General features: G+C 46.1%; 1 protein-coding gene across 6 annotated transcripts in view; it reads right to left on the reverse strand.

The window, feature by feature from the left end:
- Positions 1 to 23,992, reverse strand: part of LOC105279147 (paired box protein Pax-6) — a 74,959-nt gene that overhangs the window by 36,198 nt on the left and 14,769 nt on the right. For 5 of the 6 annotated variants that reach the window (XR_893883.3, XM_026967849.1, XM_011338719.3 and 2 more), the window contains exons 3-4: positions 11,902 to 12,067; positions 11,301 to 11,484 (exon numbers count right to left, since the gene is read on the reverse strand). Coding sequence is in view for 5 of the 6 variants with exons in the window: in XM_026967849.1 (XP_026823650.1) it covers positions 11,301 to 11,484; positions 11,902 to 12,067 (350 nt within the window). In the remaining variant the exon portion in view is untranslated. The remainder of the gene's footprint in view (positions 1 to 11,300; positions 11,485 to 11,901; positions 12,068 to 23,992) is intronic. The other variant, XM_011338722.3, reaches the window with a different exon arrangement.

A 23,992-nucleotide genomic window follows, 5' to 3' on the forward strand; every position in this document is an offset into this window, starting at 1 on the left:
CATGATATACGTGGTTGCTTCTGACGAAACGAGCTAATTTCGCAGAAATATCTAAGCGGTTTAACGCAGCTAACGAAATAAATGTTTTCTCTTCTTTTGCTTTCTCCTTTTTCCTTATCCTTATCCTTATCTTTATTTCCTTATTATTTTCTACAACCTATTATTTCTAGCTTATCCGGAAACATTTTCAGACTTTCAAGTACGCACGTCCAAGTGGTAGCTTCTGCTAAAATTCGCACCTTACAACACACATGTTATTCGTGTATTTCGTTCGAGTCACATAAAATCGGATTTCCGCGCTGCGTGTCGAATGCACAGACAAAAGAGGGAGGATTTTTAATCATCATATAGAAGAGGACGTCGTGCGATATCATGGACATGGCTGTGTCTCCACGTAATAGTGCATATATTATCTCTTAACGCGTAGGGACCGCGCGCAGAGAGCGCGGCTGCAATTTTTACGAGTGCTTATTCGCGGTAGTCGCGTATTTCCTGCCCCGGTCCTCATATGTATGTATGAGTCGAGGGTGTTAACCGTGAAGAGAGCGGAAGAACACGAGGAGGGTGCCGCGACTTTCTCTTTTCCTCTCCATTCAGACTACTTCCGTTATCCTGGGGGTCCGCGCGAGCTCGCGCTAGATAGACACAGTACGGCTTTATTATACGCGAAAACATCCTGGAAATAATAGCCGAGCGATTCGACACGCGTAATCAGCAGCACTTCATAAAACTTATTCAAGAGTCACGCAGCGCTCTCTCAGGAAATATAAATGCTGTCGCAAGTGCACCGACGTTAAATACTTTCGAGGGATGCAAGCTCTTTATCTTCCTTCCTTTATCTTCAGAAAAAAGATAACATTTCGTCAAAAGAAGCAATAAAGGATGAAAAATCGTGAAAGTGTTCACAAAAGTATTCGTTACAAATGTATTATTTCTTACGTCACTGTATTTTTAAAGACAGAAAAATCTTCTTTCGCGAAACATACATTTTGGCGATTTTTCAAGTACTACATGATATTAATTTTTCAAACTTGAACATTTACGATCTTTCCGGACAAATGTTACAAGATTATGTCATATTCTCTTTCGAACGTATTTTCTCAAATACTGATGCATGTAATGAGATTTTGAAGAGATGAGTATCGCGATGAACTAAAGCCACGATAATCGGCTTTGAATGTTTCAATGTAGGGCGCGGCAGAAACGGGCAACGCAATGAGATCTGCAATCTCCATTGACACGGCGCGTTAATCGGGACTTGCATTACTCGCGCGCCATATCTCTTTCTGTCTCTATGCGTGTTTGATATTTGAAACGAGAGCTGTGGGGGTGCGAAGACACTCCGGCACGTGCTGGCAACATCCTGCGTACAGGAGTCGCACGCGCATAACGTATGCGCGACTCGAAAGTGAGCAAAATGCCGTAACCTGTCATTAAACCACCCCTCCGGATTGAGCGTTGATCGAGGGCAGGCACGCCGGATGTGCGAGCTTGCATGAGCCACGAAATCACGGGTTCCGAGCTTCCTGTATCGAAATAATAATAGTGTGCCGAGCATTGTATCGTACGTATACCTCTCTCTATGTCGCCTCCACCCCGCTATGTGAATATAATATGGCATTTATGGTCAAATTGCGGCTAATTTTTACAGGTGCATTTCTTGACCGAAAAAGAAGAGGTTTTTAATAAATTTATGATGTATTAAGTACAGATTATATGATAGATTAAATATTAAAATAAAATATATATAGAAATACAAATGAAATCTAAATAAGAGTTTTCAAAATTTTACTGGTTTTTCACGGAATCAATATCACAATAGTCAGTGTCAGCGTACGATGATCAATATGAAAAAGAAGGGCGCGCAATTTCTCGGTGATTATTCGCAATTACGATCGTGACCAATTTGAAGATCCAAAAAAGTGCAGTAACAGGCACGCCACGCGCCGATACGGGGATTTCTGGTATAAATTCGGCACCCTTCGCAATAGCGCAACGTTGTCGTACAAAGAGTCATCACCCCGGGTCGCGTGGGAAATTCTGCCGGGATCAGATCGGAGACTGCAAAAAAACTGCGAGAGAGGCGATCGTACGGCTGACATCTCTATTATGCGCGTCTGTGACAGCCGCATTAGCGGGCCCTAGTTAATTCGATCTGATAACTCGAAATATTCATGTCGCGCACCTTTATTCGCTAGGGCGAATAAAATGTCAGTCGCGCGCGCGTCCTTCCAATCGCAAATACTATAATCACGAATAAATTATCGAATACAACCCTATATATATAGACCCCATATAGACTATACTTTTTTAAATAAATGGAAATTTTGTATAACTTTTCAAAAATGTAGAAGATACAAAAAAATGCATAAAGTCAGCTAAAATAAAGAATTAACGTCTTTACGTTGGATGCATTGAATCTATGACAAATACCGTAATTATAGACAGTCACACGTTACACGTCAAATTTTTTTAATTAATGACGGAAGATGCGACTTTTTCTGAATCAAAGATTCTGAAACACAGCAGAGTAGTGTAATGTGCGAACGAGGCGCAAAAGTATTCGAGTCAATTCTAGACGACCAAGATGATTCCACCCGGTACCGTGTATCGTTATCTCACGAGCCATTATTCCAGGAGTTATCATAGCCGGTTTGATTTATCGCACGGACCGCCAAGAAACTCAGCACGGTCCTAGCCTCGTCGTAGATCGTATTCTGGTAGCATGGTGGAATATTATCGGCTCGAAAAGGGAGAAAGGAACAAAGGATTGGCATAAGGCAAGAATGTAAGATGGATAAAAAATTAAGTAAAGATATATTCATCAAAATCGCAATTATTATGTATAACAGCTCCGATTTTTATACACAAGAAGTACACCTATTATAATAAAAATATGGTTACTGTATAATAATAATCATGGTAATTGCTCTATGAAAATGATAATCGCCATCGGATAGAAGTAAAAATAGGACGTACGAAAAACTGGTTTATCGACTATACACGTTTACAGGCGGTCGCGTGTACGCAGATACAGCGAGAGAAGCAAAAGGCTGGGAGGGGAAGGGGTACGAGAAGAGTCGAATGGTCGCGCGGGCAAGATACAAATTACATTTAAATAGAAGCCGAGAGGAACGCGCGGTATTCGCAATTTAAACAGAAAGAGCTGCGGTGAGAGCGAGACAAACGGGAGATAAGAGAAGGAGAGGTGGAGCAAGAGAGAGAAAGAGAGAGACAGGATGGTGCAGGGGTGATTCCAAAATGCGGCACTGGCGGAAAAAGGACAGAAGAAACAAAGGGGAGAAAGAAACACGGGCGGTCTTTCACGTCCGCGATGGTAAGAGAATCGGACACTGGGTAAGAGGAGGGAGGAGGGAGAGGGAGGGTGTCTGATGCCACGTATAATCACAGCTTTTAATCTGGAACGGCCGAGGGTGGCTGTCGGCGATATAAGGGCTACCTCGAAGGCGGCGAGGGGTGGCGACTCACCGCCGCCGGTGGTGCTCGCTCGTTCCAAGAGGGGCACTCGGTATTTAGCGGCGCGCCGGGGGGTTCCTAGGGATAGGGACGGGGGTGGCGTGGACGCCACGCGTCGCGCGTTATTGCCTCTTCTCGAACGAGCACGGCGAACGAGGCACCAACCCGGTAGCAACCCCCTCGGATCTATCCTCCGAATTCTCGCGATCCACGACCGGCAGACGATAGTTACAAACGCGGGGGAGGCAACAAAGGTTGCCACGTGCTTCATTTTACGAACGTTTAACGAACCTGCCACGCGCGCCCGGCGCCGACGAACGTTTTCCGTAAAACTAATCGAGACAAATGAACGAGCAACTTTTAACGGACCGTAGTATCTCGGTGATTAAGCGGCTTGTTCGAGTCTTTCCGATAAACGAGACGCCCATCAGCGATGGATCTTCCTTCCCTTCAAAGAAGAGGCGATACTAGGAGTCTCGTACGACTTCGTGGACGCGCAACAGAGCGACCAGCACGCGTACTAGTACTGACCGAACGAAGAACTGACTCAGAACTGTCCGCGCGATCTTGACGATCGATGCGAAACGGACGATGATCGATCAGATGGCCGGTCGTATTCGTGAAGCACAGCGTAAAGAGAGACACGATGCAAAAGAACACCATGGAGAACGACGAAGGAATCTGGTGCTCGCGCGGCGATAGGGAAAGACCGAGACTTGACGAGTTATAGGACGTATAGACGGGGAGACACGCAGTGCTGAGGAAAAAAAGAGAGAGAGAGAGAGAAAGAGATCCCAGCGTCCGATAGCGGCGAGAGAAGGCGCGGAGGACAATCGAGGCCGGGAGGGCTGAAAGTCGATATCCTTCAGTCGTATCGAGGGCTGTGCAACGTAGTTCACCATGTAGGAGCATCGTTTGCGCGGGGCGACGACGACGTAAGATCGCCGATCGTCCCTGATCGGACGGGACAGTCGGTGCACGGTGGATGAACTCGGACAGCGACGCCGGAGCTCGGTATAGGATTGCGAGAGCAGTCAACGGTTAAAATGACGTTAACCGTCTCGACAGAATTATTCTCCGCACCGCGGAATGCCTGTGCACCTTCGTCTGTACATGTTTCCCGACCGACCGCTCTTTGAGATTAGTGTAATTTTTAATACTAAGCATTGGTGCACAGGGTTATCAATAATAATGTTAACTTGTTACTTAAATTTATTTTGGAAAAAAAACAGGTGGTTGAAAACAATTATTTGTCACTAACTTTGTGCTATTTATATTTCGAAATAAAATGGTAAAAAGAGGAAGTAAATCAGTATGCCGGGCTAAGTTTATTGTACGATATGTACGACAGTCTCTTACGATTAAAACTGATTGATATTCTTGATGTCAAATCGAGAATAATCAATACTTATTTAAGTTCACCTCTGCTTAATTTCCTGGAATTTTGTCGACAGATAATATATAATCAAATTCTTAAAATATTTATGCTATCGCTACTTTACTGACTGCATTGATGAAGAAATATTAAATATTCAAGAGATATATTAATCATTATCTATCTCGATTTTGATTGCTGAAACAAAAAAAATCATTTTTGCTTAAACTCCGTAGCAAGATTTAATTCGCGATCGAATCAATGTTTCCGTGATCATCACGTGGGACACGAACGGCGTTTAGCGGAGGACGGCGAGCACGCGACTTTGCCGCGACAATGGCTACGCTCTCGATGGACGCGGTAAGTAACCGCAACAATGCCGGGGGGAGACAGCTTCGGGGGTGACGGTGGAAGAACCAAAGTAATGGATGGCTCCTGGAACCCGAGGCGAGTGAATTGTTGGCCCTGTACGTCCGCCTTGGAGACACCCTCGCCTTGCCCTGGTCGCGTAAATCAATGCACCCCTTCGTACTCTCGCGCGCGCTACTCGACTGCCCCCCATCCTTCGCCGTTCTCTTCCTCTCTTTCTCCACCTACACGTCGTCACCAACACACACTGCGCTAGCACCGTCGTCGCGACTAACCCCTCTCCATTCTGGTCTCTACATACTCTCTCGCGGCGGCAGCGGCCCTCTTCTTCGCTCCAGCGAGGGGTGAGTTAGGGGGTGAGACGTCAGAGACGTCCGGCTACTGCATTATGTATTTCTCACCGAGCCGCCACTAACTTCCACTCTCTTGCTCTATCTCTCTTTCTCCGTCTCTCTTGTGGCCTCTCATCCCTCAGGCACTTCTTCTTTTCCCTTGCACCCCGTTCCTCCGTTCTTTCTCGATGTCCGCCACCTTTCCTCTGCGTTCCTCCTCCAACCGAGAACGAATCCTTCCCACCGCGCGCGCTAAGGTCTTTTTCTTTCGCGCGCGCGAGCCGACGTTCCTTTTAATCACCCGACCCGTCGGCAGCGCGAATGGTACCACCGTCGTGGAATTACTTTTCTATGGATTTGCAGCTGGCTTTCCCTAACGAAATAAACTGGACGTGCGAACGAAAATTTATGATAATTTCATTTACTCGAAAGGTACATCAGATTTTTAAACTGTCAAATTTCGCTTCTCACGTTGCCAAATAATCTCATTCTCTCATAATGTTGATAATCTCGGGTAATTGAGCCTTTGATTATTACATTCGCGATTTAGCGCAGCAAGTCGCATACGGTGAACCATGTTCAATCAAGAACGTTCTATTCTTCAAGTAGTAGGTAGGCGTGACGAAGCGGAAACGAAGAGAGATGGCCACTCACTTAAACAATCGTCCGAGTCAGTCCAACATGCGGATACAGCGTGTAAACTCGACTTCCCGGTCCGTCCGTCGGTGGTGGTCGCTGACTATTAATTACAGAGACACGCTCGGCCACCCTACTCGGGCAACGGTACCATCCTCCCCTGATCGTCCTCCTATCTCACCCCTTTCCCGATTCTCTCATGGTACCCGTGATTTTCCACTCTTGGATCGGGGGAATGGAAGAGAGAAGGGCTGGCTGGCTGGCGCGGCCTGTATATCGCGCGATTTCGCGTTCTAAAAGGGTTAGGGGGTGGTGGTGGCTGCAGCGGCGGCGGTACGGCATTGACATCCAACCCTCCCTCTTTCCGTGCCGAATCGGGCTGCCTAGAACCAGTCGGAACGACGGTGCTGACCACCTCGACAAATGTAATCTCGTCGGCGCAGCGATGCTCCTCTCGCTTGACAGCGGGTTCTCCGTGAATGACGGATGTTGTCATCGAGACGCACTTTTGCGAAAAAATAAACGCCAGATAAATTGTGTCGATGGCTTAAAAAATCGTTGAGAATCAAAATTGTGTTTCGACACAGCTAAAGTCTCATCATTGCAATATAAAGATCTTTAAACAGAATAATATTCCTAAAATCTTTCCAATGAAAGAACAAACGACTGCTAATTAATTTGATCGGAATTTAAGGTCGTTTACACAAATTTGAAATTTATATTTTCAGAGATTTCAGACGATTTCATTAAATATCTTAATGCTTCGAAATTACAAATATAATCAATTCAACAAGTTGATTATACGATTATGAATAACAATTTAGCAAAACACGGTTACGGTTTCTTATAGCATTACCAAAAAAAATGGGAGCTCGATATAATATGGAGATGCCCGATGAGGGTAAGATATCAACGTCAACCCTCGGAATGGACACGCATAGCCACGCTGGCCGGTTCAACGAATGTAATCTCGTTTCGCAGTGACGCTCTTCGTTACATCAATGAACTTTAGAAAAACACCTTCTTGATATCTCAAGTGATATCTACCGCCAGATTCATTACAATCTAATGACCTTTTTTATCTAGCCTTTTCTATAAAATTGTCGATATAAATGATTAATTAGAAATTACACATTACAATTTTAAGGTTCTCTAAAATGCAGTAAAACTTGTAAAAATGTACAAAGAGAATCTAAACAAATGCCAGGAATATGATTACGTAGATACGTTGAAAATAGATAGAAGAGGCATTTAATCTTGTAATTCCTTTTTCGCAGGAACCGACAGGTGACTGAAAAAAAGTGATTTACGTCGTCTGTCGAATAACCGATTCCAGGCAGCGTGTATAATTCTTCTCGCTCTCGAATGAGAGCCGCTGTCGGCATCCCGGAGCCAGTGGCGCGAGTAAACCAATAACGCGTCCGCCACGCCGGGTGCCAGATTCAAATCCGGCAGGGACCGAAACGGTATTCCACGACGAAACGGATAGCGGGGGCTCCGCAGGACATTTCGAATCCGTCTCCGCGTCCTGCGGGCTTTACTGGTTTGTCGAGCCATTGGTTCGAGTCTGCAATTCCGCGCGCGTTCGACTTTCCTGCGAAAGAGGACGAATGTGATCGGGTATCACCCCACTTAACTCTCTCCCTCCGTTCGCACATACAAAACTATTGCTGTTGCGTAAGTTTAGTTTACTTAATCTAACCGCTGAGACGAAAAAAAATTGACTGCATTTCCTTAGATCAAAAAGAGACAAAATATTAAGTCATGCGTCACCAAATACAATTTTATGGAACCTGCAGAGTATAGAGTATAGAATTAACAATGGCTAAGAAAATAAAGAATCGAATTTGATTAGCTCTTTTACACACATAGTTGAAATTGTAGCATGCGAATTCTATGCTTCATAGAAAAAGATCATTCGTGTCGTAACAGCAAACACATCGGGGAGGCGAATATATGCAACCTCCCGATTTTGTTTAGCTAAATCAAACGATACAAACGTATCAAGTAAAGTTGTTGGGACAAGGTAAAGGAATCCGCGGGCGAGCTCATGCTCGCGAGGGAAGCGGAAGGAGAGGAAAGAGACTCGCGAAAGGAGAAGGAGCCCGAGATATTCCACCGGTTCCGCAGGGTGTACGAAGCGTATCCAATTTGATGGCATTACAATAACGGGGGTAATGTCTGAGAATAATGAAATTTCCCCCAATCACCACGGCTCGCCTGGAATACGGTTCCTTCCTTCGTTCCTCCGTTCGTGCCTCCGTCTTGCCTCTTTCGCGCGGTCTTTCCTTTTTTCCCTCCCCTTTCCTTCGAACTAAAATCTTCCATCGTCTACCACCCGCACACACGACCGCGCACGAATGGACACGTACAAGCGGACCAGCGGCAGACGAACAGGAACGTTTTCGAATCAATCCAGTTCGCGAGTTATTTTGCTCCTCATCGCAGGAAGGTCGGAAGAGTACTCCCGTTCAAGAAGCGGTTCCGGTTAAAAGTTTTCGAATGTGACGACGGTCGTCGTTCTGGAAAATGTTACGTATTCGCGCGACGTTACGATATTATGCAGAATGATAGAAACGTGTTTTATTATGTATTGTTACGTGAGATTAATCCAGTTTTGGAATTACGAGAAACGATTAGGAGATTTTGATTGCGAGACCGGAATTCCTTTTGACTGTTCGTTTGGCGTTTTAACGCTCGATTCGTTCGACTCTTCGTTCCTTCGCGACGTGGGCGCAATAATTCTCGAGCGAACTGTACGTAATGGAATATTACACGGGCCATTAAAGAAACGTTAATCTTGCCCACAACAAGTTCAGAAGCGCTTGCAGGATGCTCAAACGCGGCCGGGATTACGCGCCGGCTTTGATCCTCCAACGCCCCGGAGGCGCGCACCGGAGTCCGCAAGCTTCTGTAATTTGTTAAAACGTGAAATTCTGTGACGTCGCTGTTTGTGTCGGCGCCTCGTTACCGCGTAGAATGTTTAAAAGTCACGCGACGCTTTTGACGACTCGCCGTAATACACTTGTTTAAACGTGGAGTGCTCTTTCTGTTACTTTTCATTAAATTCTCTATTTACCTAAAATTTATGATGCAACGATCCCTATCTTAGGAAGTTATGTTTTCAATTCATTTATATAGAATATAGAAAGATAATAAAACAAATATCAACAATAATACAATTATACAAGAATAAAATTTTGTGAAAACTTTTGAGAAAATTTTATTAGAAATGCTTTAAACTGTTAAAAATAAATTATAACAATTCATTAACATTTTTGGAGGCTCACGGCGGACAAGAGAAAACGCGCGCGCGAACGCTATATACATATATACTTACATAAAAAGCCGCGGATGAACTCTTGCCGGCTTTCTTTCACAGGCGAGCCTTTGACACTTTTTTTCTCACGTCGATAAGAATGCTTTCTCGGTCCTATCGTCATGCTTTTCCTTCGGCCCTCGCCCTTCCTCTCCGCGACTTTCTCCTGAGGTTTCTCCACGAGGGTGACTCGCGCACACCTCGAGCGCTATTACGAAGACGCGAGGGAGCCAGCCAGCCTCGGAAAGGGAAGACGAGACGAGCAGGACGAAGGAGACGCGGCAGGGACGAGGAAAGGGCGGCACAGGAGGCGACGTGGGAGAGACAGGGTGGTTGAGCGGGCGGGAAGGAGAGAGGGTAGAATTTAGCGACCCTCTTTCGCTTTTTACCCTAAGCAAGTCGAGAGCCCCTTAGCCACCGTTTATTGGACGCATGCAAATATCCATGGCAACGGCGGTACCGCCGTATACGAGAAGCATCAACCCCGCTTAGCCCCGCTATCGTCGAGAACACCGAACGTGCCGCGTACGCGTTGGTAGCAGGAGAAGAGGTTTCTTCTCTCCAGGTCGGCGAGGAAGAAAAATAAAAAAAAAGGGAAAAGAGACGTCAGGGAATTTCCTTTTGATCCGCGCATCGCCCGTCCTCGAGCAATCTCTTAATTGATTCCGCCGGAATCGGCGTTTCCTCTCCACGAAGGATGCTCCATGGCCATTATCAAACGTTCGAACGTGCTGCTAATCATCCCCCACGAGTGACTCGAGTCACGAATCTCGCGCATTTACGAACATTTTAACTTTGGCTGGAATTCTTCTTGACATTCGGATTCCGATGGTCGCTAAACTGTTACGGATCATTCGCTGTTATTTAATCCCAACGTATGTTCAATGATCAGAAGTATGATACTTCAGTGACAGATGTGATGCTTTATTGGTTCTCGCATGTGGAGTCAACGATTGCCATGCAGGAAGAACGACTGGTTCCTCCAACGCGCGTTGGGGGAGCGACGATTCGCCGGGGCGGAACCGGTTAACGCCAAATCGTCCGTCATTCGTTTGCGCGATTAACCGCCTCGTGTTAACAACATCAGCCGGGCCGCGACAAGGGGGTGGAGTTTGTACGTCGCCCTGGCCGCCGCGCGCCCGCCCGAGTCCATCGGCTCGCATAAACATCCTCTGTACAACCGCCACCCCACGGAAAACTGATTTCTATCTCCCTTCCTACGGGACTCGCGCTATCTATGTAAATGCGGTGTCCTGTTTTGTGTGAGTAGACAAAGACTCCCCCGTTGACAATACGCCTGCGCGTTTACAACCTCCACCCTCGTCGCCGCGACGGCCGAAAGTCAGGCTCCATTACGGCTGTTTTGCGACGCGCTTTGTATGTCGTTGTCGCCGTTGCGGCACCGATTCTTCCGCGAGAGCTTCCGTCGTTTAATGTTAAGCTGTAATCGGCCGGCACAAACCTCGACTACGAATTAACAATGATTTAATACAACGAGCTGCTATATGTCATTTTTAATGTTTATTCGCTGCTCTGCGGCTCACATTTTTCTTTCCTAGATTTATTGCAATATTATTTTCTAAGCGAATTTGATGAGACGATGAAATTTCGAATAGAGTAGATATGTTGAAAAGATCGATTATCGAAACGATACAGATGATAAAAAGGTAATTATTCAGAAAAGGGGCGAAAAAGTTATTTAAAATGATGATCTTGACAACATATTTCAAAGTCATTGAAATTGGTGAAGTCGCCCGTTTTCCGAATAATTATCGATAAAAATTGTACTTACACTCGGAATGTTGTCATTTGTGCAGACGCCTTCTTGCAGCAAACGATCTCGGATCTCCCACGCGAAGATCGACGGACACTCGCTTTTGTAAATTGAGATCTTGTTGACAACTTCCGCCGTTGCCACGCGCGGTTTGCTGCCGCCGATTGCCCTGGGTCTTATGGAACCGGTCTCATAGTACCTGCAATAATAATAATTTGCGGTACAATACGGTAAGAATATTCGAAGGCGCCGGTGTCGCCAATGAAAGTAAAACATCAAATGATCCAAACAAATGATCCAAACAAATCGAATAATATATCTTGATTAATTTTTATGTCATACAATGGCTGGCTGCACATAAGTTTTAAGTGTTTGAATGACTTTTTATACTCCTCTTGGTTCATTGCATTTTCGACATTCCTTTGCTCTTTTCTTAAGATGAGTAAAATATATTCGATTTATCTAAAGCAAATAAATACGCAAATAAAATTGTATTTTATGTAAAGCTCGAGACTCCTCCAGTGTAACGGTCTCATCTGTTTAGTACAAGTATGTTTGATATATAAACAGGATTCAGTTGATAGAAAAAGAACACGAAACAAGCAATATTGCAACCAACCTGCCGAGGATCTTCGAGACGCAGCCGTTGCTGACCTGCAATATCCTGGAGATGTCGCAGGGTCGCGCGCCCGAGTGCGCGAGCTCGACGATCTTCTGTCGAGTCGAGTCCGGAAGCGGCCGGCCGCCGACGAAGACACCCCCCAGCTGGTTCACCCCGCTATGCCCTGCAAACATAATGGAAGTCACATATATTTCATGCACGCTCTCCCCCACGTAGAAATTGCCGAGGTTGTTTAACTGGCCCAACATTGGCTTAGTATTGGTAGCAGAGTGCGGCAGCGGCGTTACACTCCAGTGTCGGATCTGTACTGGCACAATACTGGCGGCTAGTACTGCAAAGAGTTGGCAGACAGTCTTGTCCCAGTACTTATTAAAAACCGGGCCATGTGACGGGCCATTATAAAATACAGACATGGACCAGTACTGGTTGCGAGACAGGCCATGCTTCGGCAACCGACACAGACCCAGCATTCGACTACATACATTGCCGATAATATATAACTAGCAACACAGGCGCGCGCTACGCACGCTATAAATAAAATAAGAAATAAAAAAAATAAAATAAAAATAATATAATAAATACAATTGTCAATATAACCGCACTGACAGCCACTATGACATTCTGACATTCGCAACACGAAGTTCAAGTCACACGAAATTCGTTGCGGAAAAGAGGCCTCAATATTCGATAAAAAAGAACTTCACGAAGTTAACACGCCTTTTTTAGAATAGGATTATAACAATATATTGATTCACCAGCGACCGATAGATGGCCAGATCAGGCGTGACGTTCTCGCTAGAAACATTTGCGTTATCACGTATAAATAACCATCCGGAAAACCGATTTGACATCTTTTTCTTTTAAACGCGATATTAATTCACGCGACATTTACAAAATGATTTTACTAATGTTGTTTGCATTAGTCTTTGTTTATAATATTTAAGTCACAAATACAAATTACAAATACAAATAGTACAAAATACATATTATATATATATATATATATATATATAAATAAAATATATTTATACATATAATATATATAAATATAATATATATATATATATATATAAAATATATTTATACATTAATACATTAATTGGTCCACATCTATGCCCAATGCTGGTGCAGTTATTTACCCAATACTGGTCCATATATTATTGCCAGTGTCGGATCAGTACTGGCAATTAAGTACGGGCATGGCGTTACACTTCTGTGTCGAATCTGTACTGGCACAATACTGACGGCCAGTACTGCCACGATGGCAAACGGTACAGTCCCAGTATTGGACCGTTTTGAAATTTCTACGTGGGCCGTTTTTTAATAGCCGCTTTTCGTGAATTGACGGCTACAAATCGCAGCGAATTACGCCGGCAACAAGTTACAGCAGCACCGAATTACGGTAGTGTTTTTGTCAACGTTATCCTTTTTTCGAAACCCCGCCTCCCCTTTTCTTCTTCGGGTGTCCGCATAAGGGGTGTGAAAAATTCAAACGCTCCACCGCCTCCGGAGACTTTTTCGCGTTTCGACGAACAATACCGCTGTCGCCATAGATCATGTATTTTCCCTCTCTTCTGCCTCCAACATATCCCGGAAACCCGAGAGAGGAGAAGGAGACTCTCTGCGGCTGGTTCTTTCTTTCTTTCTTTCTTTTTTCTTTCTTTTTTTCTTTCTTCTTCGACTATCCGCGCTCGGCGAAGGGAACGACGGAGAGGCGGAGGATGAGCATGGGAGGGTTGGCCGCGCGCGTCGTAACGTCAGCGAATCCCATCGTAGATAATCTTCGACTCATTGTGCCGGTGACAAGGCAGGCACACACGCCGCCAGCTCGGGACACTCGAGAGGATCGCCGGGGCGGAGAGGTCCCCTTCGCACAGATATTTTATATTCCCGCGACCGCCGCGCGCGGAAGCTGCATCCGAGGGTGAAACCTAGAACGAAGCGCCACGCCCTAATTTTTCTGAAGTGGATAGGATTTAGAAATCAGATACGGAATACCTACATCAGTGCCAAAAATTCCTGGATTCTTTCTCGAAATAACAATTTGTCTTAGAAATGAGAATAATATGATCAATGTTTATCACAAATATATAAATGAAATATATATTACATATATGTATGTATAAATTCAATTACTACAAAATTATTGTACTTGAGGTTGACAATTATGATAATTTTGCATTTACTATATATTTATCTCCGCAAGAATACCTCGAGATTATCATTGATCATCACGAGCGGAACAAAACAGACGTGCGGATGTGCCTTTCACTCGAGAATCTGTTAGGAGAAGCGACATCGGTTGTCAAAAATTCCACGTCGGGGCTAATTCGGCGCGTCGGCTGGCACACACCCGGAGGGTTATAAGGGAGATTTACGAGCGCGCGCGATCGACGAAAAGGGGGCTCACGGTCGATTGACTTTCGAAAATGGGCCTCGCGCGAGAATCGCGAACCATTTCTCGCGTGCGTCTACGTTGTGAATGGGCCTCTCTGATTCCAGGAGAGGAAGAGAGAAACTACAACGCGCACGCCTAAACGCATCGCGAGTCACAAATTAACGGCATGTTTTTTCAATGAGAATCGCCACTTGTTTCGTCTCTCATCGGATCCACGTAAAGCACGGCGTGAGGCACAGCAGGAGCGGTGAAAGTGGAAATTCTCGCTCGACCGAGGAATCTTCTGATAATACCGTTGGCAGAATCGGCGGGCAAAAAGCGGAGCAGTGAATTAAAGAAACAAATAGAGTCTGAAAAGAAGGGCGAGCCTGCCGTGTCGCGGCGAGGGGGATGAGCGACGAGCAAATTGTTAAACGCTTCGAATGCCGGTCCTTAACGAGCGATAATAACTCGCGCAAATAACTGGCACGTCTTTAGAGGGCTAGTTTCTGCTCTCTTTCTCCTCCCCTCTCTCTCTCTTTCTCTCTCGCATCGCCTGTCCAACCATTGTGTTGAGAGCAGGAGAGCTCCAGGGAATTATAGTTGGCTCTTCGTCGCTCCAAGCGCGGCTACAAGGGATGTACGTTTGTATTAGAGCTGGCTGTACAACAGGGGGTGCACGGTACTGTACCTTTAAGGCAGTCTGGTATTAACCGAGTATAACCGCGTGCGCGACCAAGGGGTGCGCTCAAGTGGGCATTCGGCTCAGAGGACGTGTTTTGATATTGTAACGTTTGTATTAAATATCGGGCCGGAAGGGTGGTCGCGCGCCCCGGCGCCATTTATTAGGACTTCATTAGCCGTCCCTTGATCCCTTCTCGCTTTCTCGCCCTAACGCCCTTCGCCGTGATGCACCATCGATCGCGCACGGCATTTTTCCGTGCGCCGTCTACGTTTCTACGGATCTCCAAGAAGCTGTCACATTATTATGCAAATGATAAATTTATTATTAAGTTGACGCTATTAATAATTTCTAGAAAAAATCATTTCTATACAGATCTATTCTGTTAAAAAATCATACCATAAAGTCAATTACACGGAAATTTCTTTTCCGTCGTTAAGTTTCTTATTAAATGACGCAGAGACGCAGACCTCGCGCACGTCTAACGCGATTAGACGGAAATGGGCGTCAACCGTGCCCTGGAATGCGTACTGTTTTAATATGTGGTATGGAATCTATGCGGGGCAATAATTAGATCAAGGATCAACGCTCACTCTGTGCTAATAAACGTGACGCAACGCAGATATGCCGACGGAGCCCTACCGACCTATTACGATACACAATATGCAGCTGTTTCACAGAGGACAGTTTCTCATCCATTGATGTATAACATAATGCAAGTTTCAACGGTATCTAAGATTTCTTATCCGGCATTAGTGCAACGGGCTGTGATAAACCTTGAACAAGCATATTATGAATCAGCATGCTCTGAAAATTATATTTTTCTTGTGTGTGCATATCAAATCATCCCCGTCTCCTTTCAACGTATCACTATCGATTCGAATAATCGCCGTCAATAATCGATATATCGAAAAATTATTTTAACATTATCAATTCGCACATCTAATCTTGTTTAGCTAGATAATAAAACAGCAAATTAAAAATTAAAAAAGTGAGAAATTATTATAAAATACTCTGCTGCTATTTGTATTAAACAATATAAATGTACGTGTGTTGTTACTATCTCAGAAAAAGATATGAATTCGCATTTCGGTCGAAAAGTAAAGCGCGATTTTACAAAGTTTAATCACAAGTAGCCAGCGAACGCTAATCGAGGATCGATGAGCAAAGTATTTTCGGATGTGCGCAGGCAGTTTGATACTTTTGGCAGCGCGTAAGCCGCGAAAAAATGGGAAGCTCGTTTACAAACGGGCAACAGAGCCTCGCTGACGCGACGGCTCAGACAGCACATTCATCATCCGTCTGACTTCTTCCTCCCTATCCGACTTATATATCCGCCTCCGCCTCCCCTACTTGTTGTACAGGGTAGTCCTCCATCCGCCGTAAGCTGTGACGTAATCAATTACGGCGGCTCGCTGGAGATCGCTGACTTCTTCCATTGCCCAGTTCCAATCTTTCACACGAGAATAAAGTATTCGCGATTGTGTTTCTGATCTCGACTTCCTCGAGTGGGTCATTGCATCGTCACGCTCTCTCCTTACTCGCGTGAAATGCACAATCATGCATAATAAAATTGGTTTTACTACGTACATCAAAAAATATATTTCACATCACGTACAATAATACTGTAATCAAATCTGACAAGCCCGACGTGGCATGTACTGCTGGTATTCACAGTTCAGCCAAATTTTAAGAGCCAAATTCCGGGACCTTTCCCGTCCATTTAGCGCGACAATTTGTATATCGATGACACGGATCGATCGAATCTCGTTCGGCGTGAAAGGTCCCATTCGCCAGTCCAAAAGCTCCTCTAGTCGTAGCTATTGTCGCGGGTCATTGTGCATCATTGTATCGAGTTCCGCAGAAGTTGCGGAGTTGAGAACAAGCAGCAGTCTTCCCCCCCCCCCTTGTGCGGTCGGTACCGCGCTCTCCAAAGTGCGACAACAAATGCTTACGGGCGACAGTTAAAATCGGTTCACCTAGGACATCGTCGGTGGATGCCTGCCAGGCGTCTCAATCGTCTCTGCAGAGATGCGCTTCCGGGGAATGAATGAACGAAGGAGAGCATGGGAAGGGACGCTCTCCGAGCCATTTCAGGCTCCTCAACTCCGTTAGGTGGAAGGTGTCGAGGGATGCCCACTTGGGCTCGAGTGTTTCTCACACGGCGTGGTGTTTCGCCGTCGAGAGTAATCGCTGAAGAGGATAAAGAAATGTTCTGCTCGGTCATCTCGAAGTGTCATTTCTCGCCGATCTGCTTGCTTGGATTATTAATCCAATCCGGCGTGATTTAATTCTCACTTGTAATAACATTAAACAGCTATTTCTGCGATTGTTGTTTAACTTAAAATTAACACTTTGTAATTAAGCAATAGTCTTCTCAAAAGAGAAGGAAACTTAAGATATTTTCATCCTTGTTATTTGGAGCACCATTTTTTGCATTCGATTGATATTTGACTTCTCAACTTCAACTGTGACACGAAGGGAGATTCTCGGTTATGATAAATATACTCACTCACCGAACGGGCAAGTGTAAAGAATAGGAAGAAACGATGAAGTTCTCCATGGAGTTTACGATGTCAATGATACGCTCTCGAACTAATTTATGGGATCTCGTCGATACAGTGGGCTTCTCCGTGAAGCACCAACAAGTTATCCGAGGACGGCTAGTCGCGCGCTATTCGCTCTTCACACAATACGGAAAGTCGTGTGCATCATCGTAGACGACAGACGTCTATTTTGTCGGTGAAATCGTTCGACGATAGAGGAGACCCCAATCACCCTCCCGTGTTCGTATCTTGTGCTCGTCGCCGCGTATTGAGACGCCATGGACGACATGACGAGGGTCAGTCTACGGCACAACTGACCGTCAGGTAGAGGCGGAAGATGTCACGAGAGGGAAAGAGAGCGGGCGAAAAAGAAGAAGCAGAAGCGAGAGCGCGCATGAATGCGATCGGCTACGATCGTCATAATGGTCTCATTGTTGCGGACATGTTTTCAAAATGAGGACCCTTACCTTAGCGAGACGCGGCCCGCTTTTCCGCAGTCGGGATCCGCGAACTGCAGGATTGCGCTGCGTGTCCTGCGCGAGGAGCAGCGCACAATGCGGACTCGAGTATTTGTTGTGCCGTTGTTTGCAGCCAATCTGCTGCGCGCCGCTTTGACCTGCAGCGACTCCTCTCTCTTCTTTTTCCCCTCTTCATTTTTTTCCTTCCCTTACCCACCTCGATGCGACCTTTTTCTTCTGAAAAACGCGCTCCCGACAGTTATTAGCGTTATTAATGGCCATCCATTGACAACTCGATTCATCCTCGATCACCGATTTGTATCGAGGGGGGAGAAGATCGACTCCGGGGGGACAGATGCGAGATCTCGTTCCAGGTCAAAGGATCGATGGCGATTTTGTGCCGTGACACCGTTAGCCCACACACGTACGACTATACACATTCTTTAAGATGCTAACGAGACTTCGACTTGGCCATCGATCGTGAGTGTTTCTACATTCATGACAATCAAAAAAACTGATCAACACTGATCAATAGATTATTGACATTTCAATGTTATCTTTGAATTCGAAAAGATAATCTCGCACTTTTCATTCACGAAGTGAAACGCCTGAAGAACTTCGAGGGCAATTGTACACGCAAATCGGGAGATCGGGTCACTGTACGAGGAACTACCGTTGACCAGGTTTTCGAGCAAGTGAGCGGCTGGGCCGACGCCCCGCGGCGATGGTCCGCCGCGCGCGCGAGTCGACGCGCTGCTCTGCGCTCGAAAGGTGAGTGCTTCCTGGCAAGTGGAAGACTCCTCTTTCCGGGTCGAATTATCCAATTACCTGGAGGCCAACTATATGTTGGAAGGTCGGGGAACAGATCGGGATCGGCGCGGTGCAGCGGCGGCGGCAGCCGCACGAGACGGCCGCCGTGGCCCAAAGCGGACTGGACAAAGAGCCCCGTAAACGCGTTATTCCGCGCCAACGAGTCTGTCAGAGCCGCTGCTTCTCTACGAGCACGAGCACGGTATACTCTGGGAGGCGCAGACTCGTCCGCGGGCAATTCCGGTGTACTACCGTCCCCTCACGCGTGTCCGTCCACTGGTAGATCATCTGGATATATATTAACACATATCCAGCATCCCGCTGCGTATTAGCCAAGTAGGATAAGCGAGCGTAACCGCGACAAAAAATTAATAGTGTTACTTAGTTTCCGGTTTGCTCGCATAACGTCGGTCGGAATGAAACATGGTATACAAAAGAGATCAGCATCATTTTTGTTTCATACTTTTATGACTCTTATTTTAACTTTCAATTTCTGTCTCCAAGTCAAACTATGCGCTTTTCTCAATACGTTGAAAGTGTGGATAACCAAGCGAACATGCACATGTTTCGGCGGAAAATCCAAATTCCTACATTTTTCTCTTCCCGAAGCCGAACGTCCGCTGAAGTCATCATCCTTTGGACGTCGAGAAACTTGGAGATACTCAAAGACACCGGTCGTCAATATTTCCGTTAAATAAGCAAAATCGCGGTAACAATATCGAGGAACATGTGTTCGGCTGTGTAATCCGTGCGGCCGACGATTTGTAAGTAAGAAGAAGGGAAAAAAAGGGGAGAAAGCTTAATCGCGATCGACGTACGAGGGAGACTCTCGAATCCGCCGTCCACGGGTGCCCCCCGTTTTTTCGACGGTTATTACCGAAAAATGCAGGAAGGGTCCGGCGAGGAGAGAAGCTGTAGACGCGGGCCGAGGGTCGACGTGCATGTGCCACCAGGAAATAAGGCGCCGTGAGGGCCCCTTTAACAGAGGCGTACAAGCACAATCGCACAAAGTGCACAATGACATCGACTGGTTGGTTGGCATTGTGGTCGCGCACCGCTTGTTCCCATGGGAGTACGATGCCCATGGGGGTTGTGACATAATTAGATCTACGTATCGGAATGATCAGCTGTGGGAATAATGCGGCAGCGCCGTCGTTCTACATCTAACACGGGGATCTGCGCGACCGATGCAAATGGGACACCGAACACGCTATTAAATCCCGAACCCCGTTCTCAACGCGTCGATGCCCCCGTAAACAAGTCTTCGTCGTTGACATCCGCGGAAACAGCAGATAAATTCCTGTAGCGTACGTTACTGCGCGCGCAGAAAAATATTTCTGCAGAAAAGTGATGCCGGCATTAAACTCTGGAGAACATCCAACGCGTTCTCTTTACTCCGAAGATAAATCTTCGTCGTCAGTATTCGCGAAGAGATAAGTTTGTATTTCGAACACATCGCTATTCATGAAATAGTAAAATATTCTTATGCATTCACGTACGATGTCGACGTTGGTAGAACGAAATTTTCATTAGCAGTGTTCGCAGCAGCAACAGCAACGACAGCAGTAGCAGCAGCGTATATAAATTTACGTGGCGATATCGGTATTGTGAGAAAATATTCTGGAGATGCGGCGATGATACGACCATACTTTACATCACAATCTGAACGTAATAAGCGAGAAATGTCGCTACAAAGGAAAAGAATGAGAAAAAGTGTACATTCGCGGGAATCGCACAGGTGCGGCCTATCTGACCTTATTATGAAAATGAGAATGTGGGTCGGGCCATGTTCGGAGATTGGTCCAGTAGTCAGGACCTCAAGCAGGTGTGCGGGTGGAATCGTTATTATTGTGTGCGTGGGGGACGGTTTTGTACCTCGAATTCTGAAGTGGCATACCTCTCGAGTCCTTTTTGGCGAAAAAAAAAAGAAAAAAGGAACAGGTTTTCGTTGGTACGTAAGTGCGTTTGAGGACGTCAGAGAAGAGATCCCAAACGGAAAAACGACGAAGAAAGGGCGGGAAGGAGGAGGCAGGAGGACGGCGCAAATAAACCCGCTGATGCGCTAACAGCGTATGCAGAAACGAACCTTTGGAGGAATCAAATGAAAGTGCTGCCAGGGCGCCAAACGACGTCATTATCGCGCCGCGTTTCGCTAACGATCCGCGCGCATTTTTCCTCATTTTATGCATTTGCCCGCCGTTTGTTTTCCTCATTGCAGCGCCGCGCAGGACAAAAGAAATCACGTATCCGGCTCCCTCATGCAGACTGACGCGTTCCGCCAAGTAAAGAACTAAAGAAGCAGCGCGCATCGCGAGAGATGAAAAATGTTTAATCCTGCAAGTTCCCTGTAACGAGAAGCATGTTTCCTTACGCGCCGTACACGTCGGAACAAATGAGGACGATAACATAAAAATTATTACAAGAATGTTTAATCTTACGTTACTGACGACGTGTTCGTTTTTCCGAGAAGCTCACGGGGTCCCCATTGAAAGATCACACCGATGTCGCGGGGCACGTACAATGGCGAACCGATGTAATCTCCGGAAACATTTAGGGGAAAATTAGGTCGACAGTTGTACGCGTACCCGTGGCTACGTTGCGGATCAACAATCGTTACCCCCGTTGCGATTTGTCAAAATATTTATTTAGCGCCCTCTTCCACTTTTCATTCTCGTCGCGCAGTTGACGAATTGGAAAAAGGTATTTCCATAAGACGCGAACGACCGCGCAGCATTCACGATGACGCCGATTAGTGAATTCGCCGTGAGCCAAGGAGACGATGGAACGTGAAGGAATTTCCAACGCTGACTTAACCGCGTTTACCCTCTCAAACGCTTCCGAGGCTCGTCTCGTCGATTAACGTCATGCCTGCGTGAGCTCGTCCGGGGGTCGGACAAAAGCAGCCGCCCGCCGCCGCCACCATCGTCGATGTCGGCGACGGCGTCGTCGTAGTCGCGGTAGCTTTTCACACCATCTCCATTTTCTCGCCGTCACCCCCGGCATCAGCGCAAGAGAGGGCGCGGTTTATATGACACTTTTTTGTTTCCTGTCGGAGCTACATAGTTAGGACGGTATAATGCATACGGGCGCGCGCGCGAAAGAACGATGAGTAATGCGAGAGGATCTTTAACGGCTGAAAGTATCTTTGAGACATTTGTCGGAAAAGTCTGAAAAATTCATCTCTTGTAAATAAAAATGATCAATTTCGCCAAAAATTAAGAGCTTTATGGTGAGTTCTTGATAAATTCTGATTCGTTTTGTTTCAAATATTTGCTTTATTCGGAAATCGAGAACGTTGATTTAGTTTTAAGGATTTCTTGCAGTCTCTGAGTTTGTGCGTTTGTATAAAATGAATATGTCTGTGTTAGTATTGGCTATCCGTGACTCGCGAAAATCCAGGGTAAACTAGTGCAAACGTTTTGTGTGAACAAGTTTCTACAATGTAGAATATCCAGGATAAATGGTTTCACAAAGAGCCGGTGAAAACTCAGCGGCAGAATGTAAAGAGTGGTCAAGAGTCTCGCCGTTTAGAGAGAATATCCAATCGCGTTTCGTCTCTTCCCCTTTCTGTCTCTCCCTTACTCTCTTTCTGTTTCTTTCTAGTGTTAAATCAGTGGAACGATCGGGACATTATTCGCGACGGCCGCGGAGAATCCATGAAATTCCCATAGCAATAGCTTCACGTCGTGACAATGGCTAGGGTCGTCGGGTGGCTCGTCCTTTTCTTTCGCTGCGTTAATGAGCTCCCGGCTTTAATGCCGTCTCGGTGGCACTTCCTTTTATTGGAGAATAGATAAATATAAACGCGAGATTAAGAGGGCCCGTGCCTTGCGAAATTCGAGAACGCAACGAAACGAGATTTAAAGTCCACTTTAAGATTTCGAAACTTCGGGATTTCAACGGAAAATTCGTTAAGATAACTTTGACGATTGTTCTCGGGCAAGAGGAGACTCACTGTACTTTGGTTTCGTGATAAAACAAGATGTCGTTTGAAATTTTTGCCCGCTTGTGTTGCGCATCGGTGGTGGCCGAGCGCGATGCAACTGCGAGATCATTTTAACCGGTGGAAGTAACTGTTAGGGACTTTTTCGAAGGGCAGTTTCCCCAGCGAAGGCCAAGATAGTTGGCCGAACGTCGTGCGTCCTGCATCAGGCGTATTCGACTGTGAAATTCCCTCTTCAAACAGAAGCGGGTGGCTAACACATTTCGTGCTCGGTCCAGCCCGGGCTGAGGGGACGGAGGTGGTGGTACCCGAAGAATTCGTAGTCGCGAAGACGATGGCGAACGGAGCCAAGCAAGGAGGACCCGGGAAAATCTACCACGTATCCAGCCCACGTACGAAATGCTTCGACAGATAGTCGTAAAAGGCCGGCGGCAGCGACGGCGACGACGTCTCCGCTCACGCTCTTCGAGATTCGGCTGAACAGGAGAAAGCATAGGAATAAGGGTGCTTCGTCCGTCCGGAATAACGCGTATCTTCAGCGTTTTCCCGCGGTACCGCAAAAGTGGAAACGACGACGATGTGACGGTGGAGGGGCACTCGATGCCTCAGAAAACATAGGGGAGTCTGCGGAGGCATGAGAACGTTTGCGAGTAGCTGCCATAGCTCGGAGCGAGTCGTGCGCGTAAGAGGATGTGCGAAATTATTGCAACGTGACACGCGGCGGTGGAATGTTCCGGGATTGTGAGAGAGAAAAGGAAAGAGAAGGAACATCCTTTGCTCCAACGAAGGAAATTATTCTTTCGCGATTGCAGCAGATGCGATTGAATCTTCTCACGGTGCGGAAAGAATCAAGCGTGTCATATTTTCGATTGCTTTGTTTTTCGCACAGACGCGTTTTTCGCTTTGCGCGTTTCTTAAACTTGAACTGGATTTTAAATTTTTCGATTCGTCTGAACGCCTTCTTCTTCCACAACGGAAGTTGTTGAGGATAAACGTCATTTTTATTTTCCTACGCTGCTCAACTTTTTTTCCTATCATTAATGGACAAAAAAGCAACGACGCGTGAGACCGACGAATTAATTGAATAAGAGCCGTGCAAGCTAAAAACCGACGAAGCGAAAGCGGTAGGATCAAAAGCGGCAGAGTCCTATCTGTTTCAGACGAGCATGGGAACCGTTTTAAAGAACGTGTCCCCCTTTGCTTCTCTTTCTGTCGATCGCTTTCCCCGTCTTCGTGGCGTTTTCATATTTTTGCTCTTCCTCTTTCGCCGCA

The sequence above is a fragment of the Ooceraea biroi genome, chromosome 2 (assembly GCF_003672135.1).
Source record: "Ooceraea biroi isolate clonal line C1 chromosome 2, Obir_v5.4, whole genome shotgun sequence".
Taxonomy (NCBI): Eukaryota; Metazoa; Arthropoda; class Insecta; order Hymenoptera; family Formicidae; genus Ooceraea; species Ooceraea biroi.